The sequence below is a fragment of the Cryptotermes secundus genome, unplaced genomic scaffold (assembly GCF_002891405.2).
Source record: "Cryptotermes secundus unplaced genomic scaffold, Csec_1.0 scaffold186, whole genome shotgun sequence".
In the NCBI taxonomy this organism is placed as follows: domain Eukaryota; kingdom Metazoa; phylum Arthropoda; class Insecta; order Blattodea; family Kalotermitidae; genus Cryptotermes; species Cryptotermes secundus.
The window spans coordinates 270703-284982 of record NW_019727393.1 but is presented as its reverse complement, the minus strand read 5'-3'; the positions used below and the strand labels follow the sequence as shown (position 1 = coordinate 284982).

The window sequence follows — 14280 nt, the reverse complement described above, 5'->3', positions numbered from 1 at the left end:
TATTTGATGGACGACGTATAACACGTTACAGTATATTAATATTGAATACAATTAATACTTTTACCTGTTTTTACCTGTCACGGGTGTGACATCTACATAATAGGCATATAAAACACATTTACGTTCCTAGGCAATGATCCGCTGTTTCAACAGTTCGTTGCCACAGTTATTCCCAGGCAACGATCTGTTGGTATTTGATGGACGTATAACACGTTTTTTACCTGTCACGGGCATCACATTTATATAATAGGTATATAAAAACACGTGCGTGTTTGAATGCAACGTTGTGTCAAAATTTCAAAGCAATCGGTGAAGAACTTTCGGAGATCTTCAAGGAGAGACAAACGAACATTTACGTTTTTATTTATATAGATGTATGTACCTTCAATTTTCATTGTAAATTAAGATGAAAATACACCCCAGTATAATTGCACACATTCAGTTGTTATAAATGAAAGATGTAATCACAAAAATTTCATCACTGAAATGTATGAGAGCCAGCAACAGGCATAAATGCTGAAGTCAGCAAGAGGACATAGCTGGATGACAGTTATTCTCTGTTGCTTCTCCCACTTTGTATGATCAAGATGACCTTGCAATGATGCAAATGCAAAGGGCATGATGTACCATGGGGATGGAACTGACATGGCGTGAAGATTGAGCCAATATATACAAGATTAAAAGAAGAAAATTAGGTTCTTTTCTCAGCACTCCACCCCATAAGTCCTACCAGGTTTTCCAGAGAAAATATCCCACCTGCAGATAAGCCAAGTATATATACAATGTTTCTGATGATAGGCAATTTCCTAAATCCTTATATAGGTCACATACACATTCCTCTTTGCCATAAAGTTATGAAGAAAATGTTCATGAATTATACAGTGAACATTCATAAAAACCTTTCATTACATTCAGTCATACCTGCATTAAAATCTTGTCTTTAATCTTTGAAATGATTTCAGGGTGACAAAAGGCATTAACTATATCCTGCAGTCTGTTCATATCTGCATCAGCTACACCTGATGATATGCCCCCCATATTCTGTGCTGGAAATGATTTCTGTTTTTCCATAAGTAAACTCCTGAACTCTGACACTGAATACTTTGGTACAACACTTATGATATCCTTGTACTTGTAAAGAACTTCTTCTTGGGTCAACTTATTTGATGTTTGCCCACAAACATATAAATCAGATTCTCCATCCAATCTAGATCTCTTCTTCATACTCTGACTGTCCACGTTCACATCCAATTCCTTGCCACAAGCTCTGTTCTGGTGACACCGTTCTAAACAGATTTCAACTTGTTGTGCAGCCGTGGAAAGTGGATGATCTACCAAGTCTGCCTGCAAGATTAAACAGATTTCAATGAAGTGTATATTTTAATTGTCACGTGCTTCTCAAATTTAAAACACAGGATGCTGTATCACACAACACTCATGTTGCTATTTTAGTTTATCTGCTTCAACAGCGCGACAGTTGTGTTATTTCTGTGTGCTACTTTCATTGTAGACCTTATATAACATTAAATTTGACTGCAATATCGTCATGAATTTTGAAAAATTAAGACTCTGGATGAAAGTAGTCATAGCCTACTTCAAGCAGAGTTAGTACTCAAGCCAACACTTCAAATGGATACTTCTCAAACATTGTAACTTCAGTTCTTGAGCCCACACAGTTTTCTGTCCAATTGTACTATGCTCTTTTCAACAAAATTATTTCAATTAGTGCAGAGGTTTAGAAAGTGTGAACCTGGACTGACAGAGGCCTTGTATATATTGTCCATAGAAGTAGGAATTAAGATTAAAAATGTAAATATATGTAAATACTGACAATGGACCTACTAATACAGGCTATGACTGACGAATGACAGACCCGACCTCTCATCAGAGAGGGTGCCCAAAATGGACAGGACAGTAACTTTAATATAAGAAGAAACATCTGATCGACACCATGACAGACAGACTGACCGACCGTCAGTTGCAGTGTGACTTTGACTTTGATTTATTAAGAAGAGAGAGTGGTGTGGGTGTTGCAAGCAGTAATATTGTTGGTCCTATACTGTTAGTCTTAAATTCTTCAAACCGAAGTGTGTCTGTGTACTGTGCAATTATAATAAATATTTACAGAACAATTATAAAAGTGGTTGTCTCTTCATATAATGACATTCCATACCCTCTTCATCCTTGTTATACAACCTCAGTACAGACAACATAAAAACACAGTTTCTAAAAAAGTGTTGTTTGTGAAAAACTGAAACATTTCTTACTTCATTTGGGTTGAGAAGCTGATTGAGTTTATTCTCTGGCAGATTCTTACAAACTTGTGATACAAAGAATCTAACAAGGGCCTCTTCCAGCCTGTATTCATCATCTGACAGCTGAAAGAAAAAACATTCTATTTCATAATACCAAATACCAAGTTAAAAGAAATTATTCCTGTCTTCAGCACAAGCAAGTTACAAACACAGTACAGAAACACTATTGCATAAGCTAATGCCAAAAGTACCAGTTACCTTGCATTTCTGAAATGAAATACATTACAAAAACATACTTTACAATTAAAGATTAAGGAACAAGACCTATGGCACTACCCACTATTTTATTCCATCACCACAGTAGGTAGTAAGGACACACCGTACATGTCGTTTCTTACATGTTTCAGCCCATTAAGACATCATCATCAGGTATTTGGCATTTTTACATTCACATGTATCTGTCAGCTAGTCTTCCTTCATTGGGCAGTGTTTACATATTGGAGGACAGGTTTTTTTAGTAATATGTAATGCCATTATATATAAAAAAGGTGTTTTCACCCCTAAGATTAAATATTAATTGTTACAGTGTTAAATCATTAAAATTAAACATAAAAAAGCTTTCTTATGTTTTGTCTGGATGTAGTAGTTGTGTGCAGATGTGAATCTTTTACCTATGTATTTCTTTGGGGTTTTTCTTGGTCTTGTGCTGATATTGCGGTGTACAGACCCACTGCTTAGGCAAATATTGTGATACAAACAATGAGACAATAACTGTTGCTAAGCAGCAGCCAGCACACCAATGGACTGGCTGACTAGTGATCACATGGGAATCCCAACAGTCCACATGCAACGATAGGGGTTATATAATGAAGACACCAGTTAAGCTGCAGTCAGCTGTAACGGAGTCTGGGAAGAGAAGACAAGGAGGCTGGTGTGAGATGGCCACCAGCCTAGGAGACAGTCAGTTGTAAGAGTTTTGAGATGGCAGTGAGAAGAATAGGAGGCTGGTGTGAGGTGGCCACCAGCCAGGAAGTTAGTTGTAAGACAGTCTGTAAAGAGACGACACAGAAGACAATGTGTGCTGCAGTTACAGTGATCTGTTGGGTGTGTAAACCAGTGAGGCTCTTATGGTTATGTGTAGTCATGAGTCATGTTAAAATGGTCAATAAATATAATCGCCAATCCTAAACCCATCTACAGTCACATCTGACAACTGGTGTCAGAGGTGGGATTGGATTGATTGATTATTGGATTGAAGACTGAACTGTGTAGTTATATTGCCACACTACGAAAATGGAATAAACGATGGAACAACTGCTGGTCAGGATGAAAGCCGGACACGAGATCAGAAATGAGGGCCTGGTCAAAAGAGATAAAGGCTGACTGAGAAATAACAGAGGACTATCTGGAAAAGATGGAGGCAAATCCAGAGGAAATGAAGCCTGTAGCAGAGCATCAGGAAGTCCCTAAATAAGAGGCCATGGTGGAGATGACTGGAGCACTGATGGAGCAGTATAGGGGCCAGCACCTAGCCATAGAGTGCTGCCGACAGCCAATGAAACAAACCCAAAGTGATCATGGATCCTGGAAGAATCTGGCCACCATCTGCTGATGGATGACCCTCCTGTACCACGCAAGGGGCACAGTCATCAGGGACCAGGCAGGAACAATGTTGCAAGAGGTGACCCTACAGGCTGAACATTGAGAGTAGACAACAGACATGCCAGGAATGCAGCAGTGGAATAAAGGAGCAGCTACACCTTAGAAGTGAGAGGACATCCAACAGGATCTTTGGGAAGGCTCTTGCGCTGGAGATCATGAAGTGAAGAGTTGAGCCTTCAGTCAGGACTTCCAAAATGAGTGACTGGACATTGTGGAGGGGGTCAGTCACCTCCAAAACGAAAGAAGAGACCACTAAGAGCTTAAGAGTAAGAGCACTGACCACTCTCAGAACTTATGCCCACACCAAGAGGAAGAAGGATGATGACAGTACATGTGGGTTGACTGGCACCTTATGAGAGAGCTGCTCAGGACAACTGACTTTAAGGAGGGAGCAGTGAGAGCAGTTGGAGAGTTATCACCATGAGAACCGAGCCAAGGGGAAGGAAGGCAAGACAGATCACAGACATCATAAGCACAACCCCAGAAAAGAAATGGTAGCACAAGTATAAGCAATTTGGGACAAATAGCCTTAAGGAGGGAGCAATATAGCATATAAATGCATTGCTAGGCAAAAACCATGAAATAAACAACTAGACAACAGCCTTTGCTAGATAGCAGTCAGCAGTCCATATGGAACAACAGAGGCACTGTTGGATACAAGTGTCTTCTACATGGCCCATGCCAAAGGGTTATATAACCAGAACACCAGCCAAGCAGCAGTCAATTGTAAGGGAGAGATGACAAATGCATACATTGCAAGTCAAAAAAGTTGTGGAAGTGCCTACTTATGATACCTAGATGTAGATGAGAGAAAAATATTAACATGAAGCAAGAAACAGAGAGCAAACATTAGAATGGTTCTAGCTCAGGGTAGAGTCTAATGGCAGGTTTTGCGAGCATGGTGATGAACCTTCATGTTCTATAAGAACAATGAATTTTTTGACTACCTATGGAACTATTATATTTTCAAAAGGACCTGGCACCATGAAGTTGGTTATGTAACGACACATGATGCTTACCAAAGGAATCCATGAATTGATGCTCACTGCTGTCCCAACATTTTCAACATAGTGCCACCAGTAATGTGGTACAAACAGCACATCTCCAGGTTTCAGAGTCACCACATAAGCTTCCTGCAGCTCTGCAAATATGACAAAACAGTGAGTAAATGAATGCTGATTGTCATTCTTGTTCAGCTTGTTACACAAATATCACAATACCACAACATTATGGTGCAGTGATTATCACTCTTGTTTCATATACAGGAGGTTTTAATTCCTGGCCCCAAAGTCTGCTATCCTGAAGACCCCCACACAGTCACTAAAAGTTCCACAACTGCTTCCTTGCACATCATTACATAGTCATCACTATCATCCCAGATATCCTTTCCAATTCATCAATCAGTCATTCTCTTACCTTATGCCACACAACTCCCACAACTGAGAAAGCATCCCTAAATAACCCATGACAAAAATATCACCACCACCTGCTTTACATGATTAGAAACATCTGTTCCTATTTTTCATCATGCTATAGTGGTCTCTCATTATTTCGGCTTGTGTGGATAAATTTACTTTGGAATACTTTTATTGTCTGGTTTCATTACATGTAACCTCCATGAATTTCTGCAGTCTCCTTTATTTTCATCTACTCATTCTGTAAATAAATTGTCCCACATTAGTTGGGTCCCTTGTCACCAAGGCAAGGTGCATCCTCAGGTTGTGCATGGAGGAGACAGCGTCCAGATATGGAGGGTAGCTGCAAATATATTGACTAAGCAGTCGCAGACAGCAGACAAGGGGTGGTCCTCCAGCTTGGGGGTTGGACATGGGGCTAACGCCTCACCGTAAAAAATAAGGTTGTTACAAAAAATCACAAGAAGCCTCAGATCTGGAAGATGTCTTTGGATAGAAAACCTGAGCAAAAGAAAATGGATATGAGATTTGGTACTTGGAATGTCAGAAGTAGGTTTAGGGCAGTGGCAGATGAAATCTCAAAATGTAAGTTAGATTTAGTGAGAGTACAGGTCAGATGGGATAGAGGTGGCACTGAACCAGCAGGGGGAATATACAGTTTTCTATGGAAAGGGGAATGAAAATCATAAATTAGGTATGGGTTTTTTCATACATAAGAGAACCATATCAGCAGTTAAGAGGGTGGAGTTCATTAGTGATACGATGTCATACATAATACTAAGAGGTCGCTGGTGTGACATCATTGTCCTGAATGTTCATGCTCCAACAAAAGATAAAATTGATAATATGAAAGACAGGTTCTACGAAGAACTAGAACATGTATGCAATGAATTCCCTAAATACCATTTGAAAATTTCCTTTGGAGATTTCAATGCCAAAATAGGTAGGGAGACATTTTCAAACCAACGACTAGGAATGAGAGTTTGCATGAAATGAGTAATGATAATGGAGTTAGAGTAGTAAACTTTGCCACATACAAAAATCTTATTGTCAAAAGTACAATGTTCCCACATCATTAATTGTCATAAACTTACTTGGCCATCTCCTGATGGAAAGATGCACAACCAAATTGATCACATTTTGGTAGAAAGGAAACAGCATTCACGCATACCTGATGTCCAATCATGTCCATAAAACTGACTGTAGTAATTATCATGAGATATCACTGCTATCAACTTTATACAAAATTGTATCCAATGTCTTCTCTCAAGATTAAGTACTCATACAGATGAAATTATTGGGGATCATCAGTTTGGGTTTTGACATAACAGATCAACTACTGATCAGATCTTTTGCATTTGTCAGATACTGAAGAAAAAATGGGAGTACAATGAGAAGGTACATCAGTTATTCGTAGCCTTCAAGAAAGCATATGATTCAGTTAGGAGGGAAGTACTGTACAATATTCTGATAGAGTTTGGGGTACCCATGAAACTAGTTAGGCTGATTAAAATGTGTTTAAATGAAACGTATGGTGAAGTCCATATAGGAAACATCTGATGCACTAATCTTCTAGATAGAGTCAGTCTTCAGTTGAGATTATGGAACTGGCTTCTGAAAGTAGAACTACAAGTTCAAGTAATCCACCACTATTCTTTTGAACACAATGCCAGACGCCTGTTAATGTATCAAATTAATTCCATCATAAAGCACAAAATCTATAAAATCAGCAATTCTGCATAAATCATCTGCCCAGTCTTCATCTAATGGCATGTAGTGTTTATTGCACAGAGACTGTGAATTAATGCATCAAGGGCTGCATGCACTACCTAAAACAGGGCAAGAAGTGCTGTAATTTGAACAAGATCAAACTGCTTCATCCTCCTTCACTTAATTCCTACCTGCTCATTATCACTGCTTCCACCAGAATCCAACTTCTGTATCATGACCCTTCTGTGCTGTCAAGATTACCCATCATGCACTGAGGCATAAGAACTCATCTCTTTGTAGAGACAGCCAGGAAAACTAATCAATCCACATGCCTAAAACCTTAAGAATGCCTACATTGACTAGACTAAGAACAGGTAGACAATCAACTGAAGATGCTCAAGATCAACGAAGGAGCATCTACAGAGACAGAATTTGGCATCACTGCCATGAGGAGTGATGGACTGCTTATAACCTAATGTTACCAAGGTAATTATCAAGGATAAGAGGAGTCGGAAATAAAACAAGATCAGATATGCAAAATGCATGCAAAACCTTTGTCAGAAAACCTGAACAAAAGAGATTACTTGACAGACCTAGGCACAGATGGGAGAATAATGAATCACATTGGCTCCATGCATATTTGTCATCAATTCGAAGAAGTTAAAGTTTCTATTAAATAAAAATCTGTAACATTAGAAATTATAACACACTGTAATATTGTCCTTTATTCTACACCAAAGTAATATGCATGATGATGAAAAAAAAACAACTAAATGAAGCAAAATAAATTCCTTGTAATTTTCAAGGGGTTTCACATCTGAAACCTTTAAGATTCAATGTCAATTACAATCAGTGATGATAAAATGCTGGGATATTCTACTGATACTACCATATTAAATTTAACACATTCACTGTCGTGTCCTCCGACAGTTGGATTCTACCTGCTAGGCCAGAAATTTTCCATGAAAACTGCATTTTTAACTTACTACATTCATTCATCAGTAATCTGTCAGACGACAGGTCCTCAGTATCTTCCAAAACAGTTCCTCCACTTGATGCGATCTTCTGTTTTCGGAAAGAGACTATCCAGGAAAAGTGATAATGTGGTAGTTTTTCCATTTGCTTCCACATCGCAGTACAACAGCCGTTCAAACAACTCTGGTCACGCCTGTTGCTATACGAACTTGAACCATCTCGAGCATCATTTGCTCTGTGCTTCAAGTCGCTGCTAATGACGCTGCTTCCGGCACCAGTTTTTGGTTTTTGGTGTCTCTCTTCGTCTGATGCCTACCCTTTGACCTGTCCTGCAAGGGAGGCCCTGACAGTAGCTACGCTACTGCTCGTATAGCTCTCAGGGTCCTTGGCATACTCAAACCCCCTCATCATGATAAGGTGGAGACACCAACGAGGGGGAACTTACTACATCCAAAATTAAAACATAAGAAAACAATTAAAAACCTATCAGCTTTGACAAGCTACAGAAATAATTACCATCTGCAATATCTGCATCTGGACTGTAGAAATTTAAGTTGCTATATATACTTGATTCTTCATATGGAATTCGAGTTGGCAATAATGATGATGTTTTCTCAGGTGGGAATAAAATCCACTGTTTCCTGAAATTCAAACAATGGTATAGCAATCTGCAGGTATCAACATGCCAAACTGTGAATATACAAACAGTTGTTAACTATGAAGTAGAAACATTTTCTTTACCCCTTCACAGTATCTAAGATGATAATCTATACCAAAACACTGTCATTAATTTTGTGTACCTATAAATCATTCTACAATAAAAATTTTGTGCACATGCATGTGAGAAAGAGAGAGAGAGTGTTATTTACCAACACTGTCAGTAGCTAAGACTATATAGCACTGACTGGTAGGATGACAGATGAATGATGAATTGGAAAGGTTTGGAAAGAAGCAGTTATGACTGAATCAAAGTTCTATCCTGGTATCTGCCTGGAGAGACTGAGGAAACTCACAAAAACCTCAGTCCAGGCAGCTGACATTCATACAAAGTTTCAAACCACGGAAATCCTGAACACAAGTCTAGATTGTTACCACTATGCCAACTAAATGAAACATAAAAAAATTCTAAAAATGCAATTGAAGGTTTTATATCAGTGATAATCACTACGCAGCCTGCCTTTTCCTTTTCTGCAGCCCTAAAAATGAACAGTGTATAGAATCTTGGGTGCTCATGGGATAAAACCTTTTCAACTATAATTCTTGCATAGGAACTGTCACTGCTTTCTATCTCCCATGGATTCTTCATGACACTTTTAGTGTTTTAGTGTCACGACTATCTCACACTGAATGACAGGATCGAGAGCGATGAACTAGAAAGAATTCTGAAGGAAACAGCCATTGTCTAATAGAGGCATTACCCTGATATTTTCCTGGATGGACTGAGGAAAACCACAAAAAACTTCAGCCAGTAATCCAACTGAGATTGAAACCAAGCACCCCCAAAATACAAGACCGGAGTGTTACTGTGTACCATCCTGTTCAGTGTGCCCATGTCCCCTGGACTTTTCTGATAAAACAACTGTGTCACTCCTTGGAGTAATAGCAGTCTCTGTCTGAGACAAGTAACTTTCAGTAAGCTGAAAAACAGAAAATACTTTCAGTATAATGTTTAATTAATTCTACCTTCAGCAGACCACACTATTTTCTTTCTACAGTAAATATTAACCTCAAATTTCATTTATAAGGACACTGGAAATGTGTTACTGGCCATCACTTGAGAGCTAATGTGTGCTACTCCTTTTTATGGTATATTCACAGTAGCCCTTGCCTTATACCAATCCCATATACATGAGCAACATGACAACAGACCCATTACCCAGCATGATTAGTACTAACATACATACCATCCAACGCAGCAGCCTGGGTTCGATCCCGGGTCAGGTCAAGTGGGATCTGTGGTGGAGAGAGTGGTGCTGGGGCAGGTTTTCTCTGAGTACTTCAGTTTCCCCTGCCAATCTTCATTCCACCAACTGCTCCACAATCACCCTCACCTATCATCTGGGGCTGGTACAACAGGCCAGAAGTGGCCGCAGTACAAGGGACTTAGTCCCACCCCACTAGCAATAAAAAAAAACGTACCTACCATACACCTGGGCCACCAAGTTACAGCCATAAGTGTCCAAGTGACATGGAGTGTGAGCTCCATCATTTCCAATCCATATGGTTGAGAGTGAACCTCCTCTCTCCGGGAAACCAAAGTTCTTCCATGTCACAGCCTGTTATTGAATAAATTAATTAATGCATTCACTTTAAACAGTATCATGTGCACTAACCATGAAACACACTGTAGTCTGTACCTGGGGCATAAGGCTGACAACCTTACCACTATCTGTGAGCCAACTGTCTAGAAAATGTGGGAGCCTTAATGTCTAAAAAACTTATTGGCCTCCATGGCCTGTTACAGGGATACCTTTACCTTTTACAAAACATTATCATGTGCACTAAACATGAAACATGTTAATAGTCCATCTCTTTGCACTTATAATAATGCTGTGCTTATTCGGTTACACAGCATTAAAGAAAAATGACAAGAAATCATGAAAGCTAATGTAGCAAGGATGAACAGCAAACCAGTCAAGTTTTCTTATATGGCCAGCTACTACTGTAGCATGACTGGAGAGACTGTAGAAAATCATGGAAAATGTCAGTCATCAGTCAGACTTTTGGCTGAGATCAAACAAAATCCAAAAGTAAGCTACATACAAGGAGCTTTTCATAATCAAATTAAACTTACACGTTGTTGCTAAGAATTTAAATCAAAGAGTTTTATTTTCTCCTTTATTTATATTTAACAATGATTTCTCCACTGTGCCAGGAACAGTGTCAAATGGGAAGACAATTATGAGTTAGAATTGGGAAACATATCAAGGAACAGTCATGGGCTATTTGAAAGTACTATCCTAGCACTTGGCTAGAGGGACTGAGGAAAACTACTAAAAACCACAGGCAACATAACAAGTTTTCACATAAAAATCAAAACTGGGACCCCCAGAAAGCAGGAAAACTGAAAGTGTGATAGTACCACAGTTTATTTCTGCTAGCCAATATAAGGCTTTTTCAGCCGCACATGAAATAAGATACCTAGACATAATGAAAATGAAACTAAAATGAAATTACAAGAAAAATTTATCATCTGTTGCTATATTCTGTATAAAACAATATGCCCAGTTACTTTGTACAACTGTGTGATACAGTCAGTTCATCAAGATAAATGAACATAAAAGTATACTGAAGTCTTCTCAGGTAGATCAGCTACATGAATTTGGCACTGGCAGCCATTGCTTCAACAACTGTCTGTCTATCTGTCTCAGTCTCCATCATCAGAAGCTGATGTGATGTGTGTCACAACTATACTCACAGAGCATCGTCTCAGCTGTCCCACCATGGAAAGCTGAGGGAACAGTGGGCAACGTAAGATGGTGAGTGACACCCCATCTCAGTGCTGAGGGGGCAGGTTCAGGCAGTCAAGCATCTCAATGCATGTCGCTTGCTGTAGTTTCCTGGTGACTAAGTCTTTTTAATGTCCTCTACAGACTACTTGGACTGCTTAGTGAAGAAGGCCACTGAGATCCAGCTGCACTCTGACAATTTTAACAGGGATACAGGATACAATCTAAGCCAGTCAAAAATTGATTAACAATGAGGGACATTAAAAAAATCAAACAGAGAACCAATGATGAGCAATGTGGGCTATGATGACTGACTGCCTGACTATGCACAGTGGTCTGTGTGACCATGACACTCATCATATCAACCTCTGATGATGGATGGACCAGTAGTCTCTGAAACATTAAATAATGCTGTCCAGTACCACTTGCGATTCCCTTTGGATATCAGACACTGTTTCAAAATGTCATTCCTTCAGTTTCATTTTCAATTTGGGAAACAGAGCAAAATCAAAGGGTGCTAAGTCCGGCAAGTAGGGAGGATGGGGAACAATAACCATGTTGCTGTTAGTAGCAAACCCTGTGGTCTTCACGGACGTGTGGGCGAGTGTGTTGTCATGATGAAGGAGCAATGCAGCACACATTCAAATTTTCTGTTAAGATCTACTGGCAAATTCCATAACTGATCCCAGCAGTGTCTGCAAACTCATGGATTCTTTGGCGATGGTCTGTGTTGATAAGTTCTCATATCTTTCAATATTTTCTGTTATTTTGCTGGTGCTTTGTCACCCTGAATGTTCGTTATCTTCAACTCAGACTCAACTGGCCTTGAAACATGAATGCCATTCGAAAACCACTGTCTGCCTTAAAGAATGTTCTCCAAAAGCCTCATGACGCATTTCAAGGGTTTCAGTAGCGGATTTACCAAGCATCACGCAGAACCTGACACAGATAGGTGGCTCAATTTTGCCATCCATCGCAGACAAAACAAAACACAAAGTCAAAAAGGCACTTGTGTAAAAACAATGTGTGTTCACAGGGTGATGTCATGTGGCACACTGATGCAATAGGCTTGCAGAAGCATAACCTTGGCCTCTCCTCTAATCTTCTTTCACTGGGACAGTTACAACAATAACAGTCTCGGAACTTTGCAATACCACCTTGTATAAATGTACAAGTTTGCATTGTAGTCCTCTGTGTTGTGCCACTGTGCACCCTTGAAAGTTGATACAAACACTTAGGAGATCAGATTTCACCCTGAAGAATCGCTGCTTAAAAAACTTCAAAAACTTATACAAGTACAAGTGTCTGAACACAAAAAGTTGAGGAAAGCACATGAACTACACTGAGAAGCAAATGAAAAAGTCTACATAATACGGACCTTCATAATTAATCAGCTTCTTCTACATTTCTTTATATAGTTAAATCAAGGAGTTACAATGTTAGGTAGAGATTGGAAGGGGGGAAAAAAGAAGAGCAGAGTTTTGTAGGAAAATCTTTTGGCAACCATATTGGCGCTGAAAGAGATTTTATTTCTTACTATAGGATTCTGACGATGGTGTATAACACACTGATATATTGGGTTTCTGGACTTTATCCATCGTCCTAGTTTTTAAGATAACAAAAACACGATGTTTCGGAAACTGGATCTGTTTCCGTCCTCAGGTGAAGGAAAAGGGGTCCAGTGATTGAGGCTAGCTCTTTCTAACGGACCCAACAGAATAGGTGATACTTTTCCTTCACCTGAGGACGGAAACAGATCCAGTTTCCGAAACGTTGTGTTTTTGTTATCTTAAAAACTAGGACGATGGATAAAGTCCAGAAACCCAATATATCAGTGAGATTTTATTTCTTATTTATAATTTATTCAATGACACTGTCAGCATCTGAGACTATATAACACCAAACTGCAGGATGATTAATGTACAGTGAATTAGAAAGGATTTGCAAGAAAGCAGTCATGGACTCATTTCACATATAATCCTAACATTTACTTGGAATGCAGGAAGTCATAAAGAAGCCAAGTCGGGACAGTCATTCTCCTGGATGAGTTCAAACCAGACAACTCCCAAGTTCAAGTCACAACCAATATCAATCAAGCCAACTTACTTGGTACAAAGATCAAAATGCAAGGATAATATTACAATGGCTCTCAGAAAAAATTATTGTAATAATATGGACTGGAATAAGCTGGCTCAAGGTAATGGCAAGTAATATGCCTCTATGTTAACACTACTGAAACTTCAGATTCCATCAGAAAGTTTGGTGATCACGACAAAATTCCCTGAACATGAGATAATGAACTTACATTTAAAAGGCTCTGTTGATCAGAAAACCATTCATTCATGTACTTATAATCAAAGTACATCCACCTAGTGGAATTGTCATTAGAGGTATTTTCTTCTTTCTTCTCAACAATTCTTTCCAACTTAACAAACTCCTTCAAAGTTAAATTTATTCTTTCACATAGTCCTTCCCACTGTGGAACCTAGAAGGAAAACGTATAAAATGTCTCCCAAAATTCTACAGATTAATATCCACTGGTACCTATATAACTATGTTAGATCTGAAACTTTCACAGTGAACTAATGCAATAAAATCTTTGGGAAATCAGCCCTGTCAATGGTGAGTTAAAAGATCATTGTTTCAGAAACTTCCTGTCTCCTTCATTAGGGTCAATGATACTCTGATGATGGAGATGGGAGACCCATAGAATGTTCGTTTTTAACTCAACACTGAATATGGCTTTCCCTCGGAGAAGATACATATTAATGCACCTACAGTATGTAACAGAACAGTTCTGTCTTCTGGGATATA

General features: G+C 39.1%; 1 protein-coding gene across 3 annotated transcripts in view; it reads right to left on the bottom strand.

Annotated features, from left to right (window-relative positions):
- Positions 1-346: 346 nt before the first annotated feature.
- Positions 347-14280, bottom strand: part of LOC111864663 (HSPB1-associated protein 1) — an 18125-nt gene continuing 4191 nt past the window's right edge. The window contains exons 3-7 of one of the 3 annotated variants that reach the window (XM_023852063.2): positions 10157-10293; positions 8534-8658; positions 4937-5058; positions 2268-2378; positions 347-1344 (exon numbers count right to left, since the gene is read on the bottom strand). In XM_023852063.2, the coding sequence (XP_023707831.1) occupies positions 916-1344; positions 2268-2378; positions 4937-5058; positions 8534-8658; positions 10157-10293 (924 nt within the window). In that variant the 3' untranslated portion in view covers positions 347-915. The remainder of the gene's footprint in view (positions 1345-2267; positions 2379-4936; positions 5059-8533; positions 8659-10156; positions 10294-14280) is intronic. The other 2 variants (XM_023852064.2, XM_023852065.2) reach the window with 2 other exon arrangements.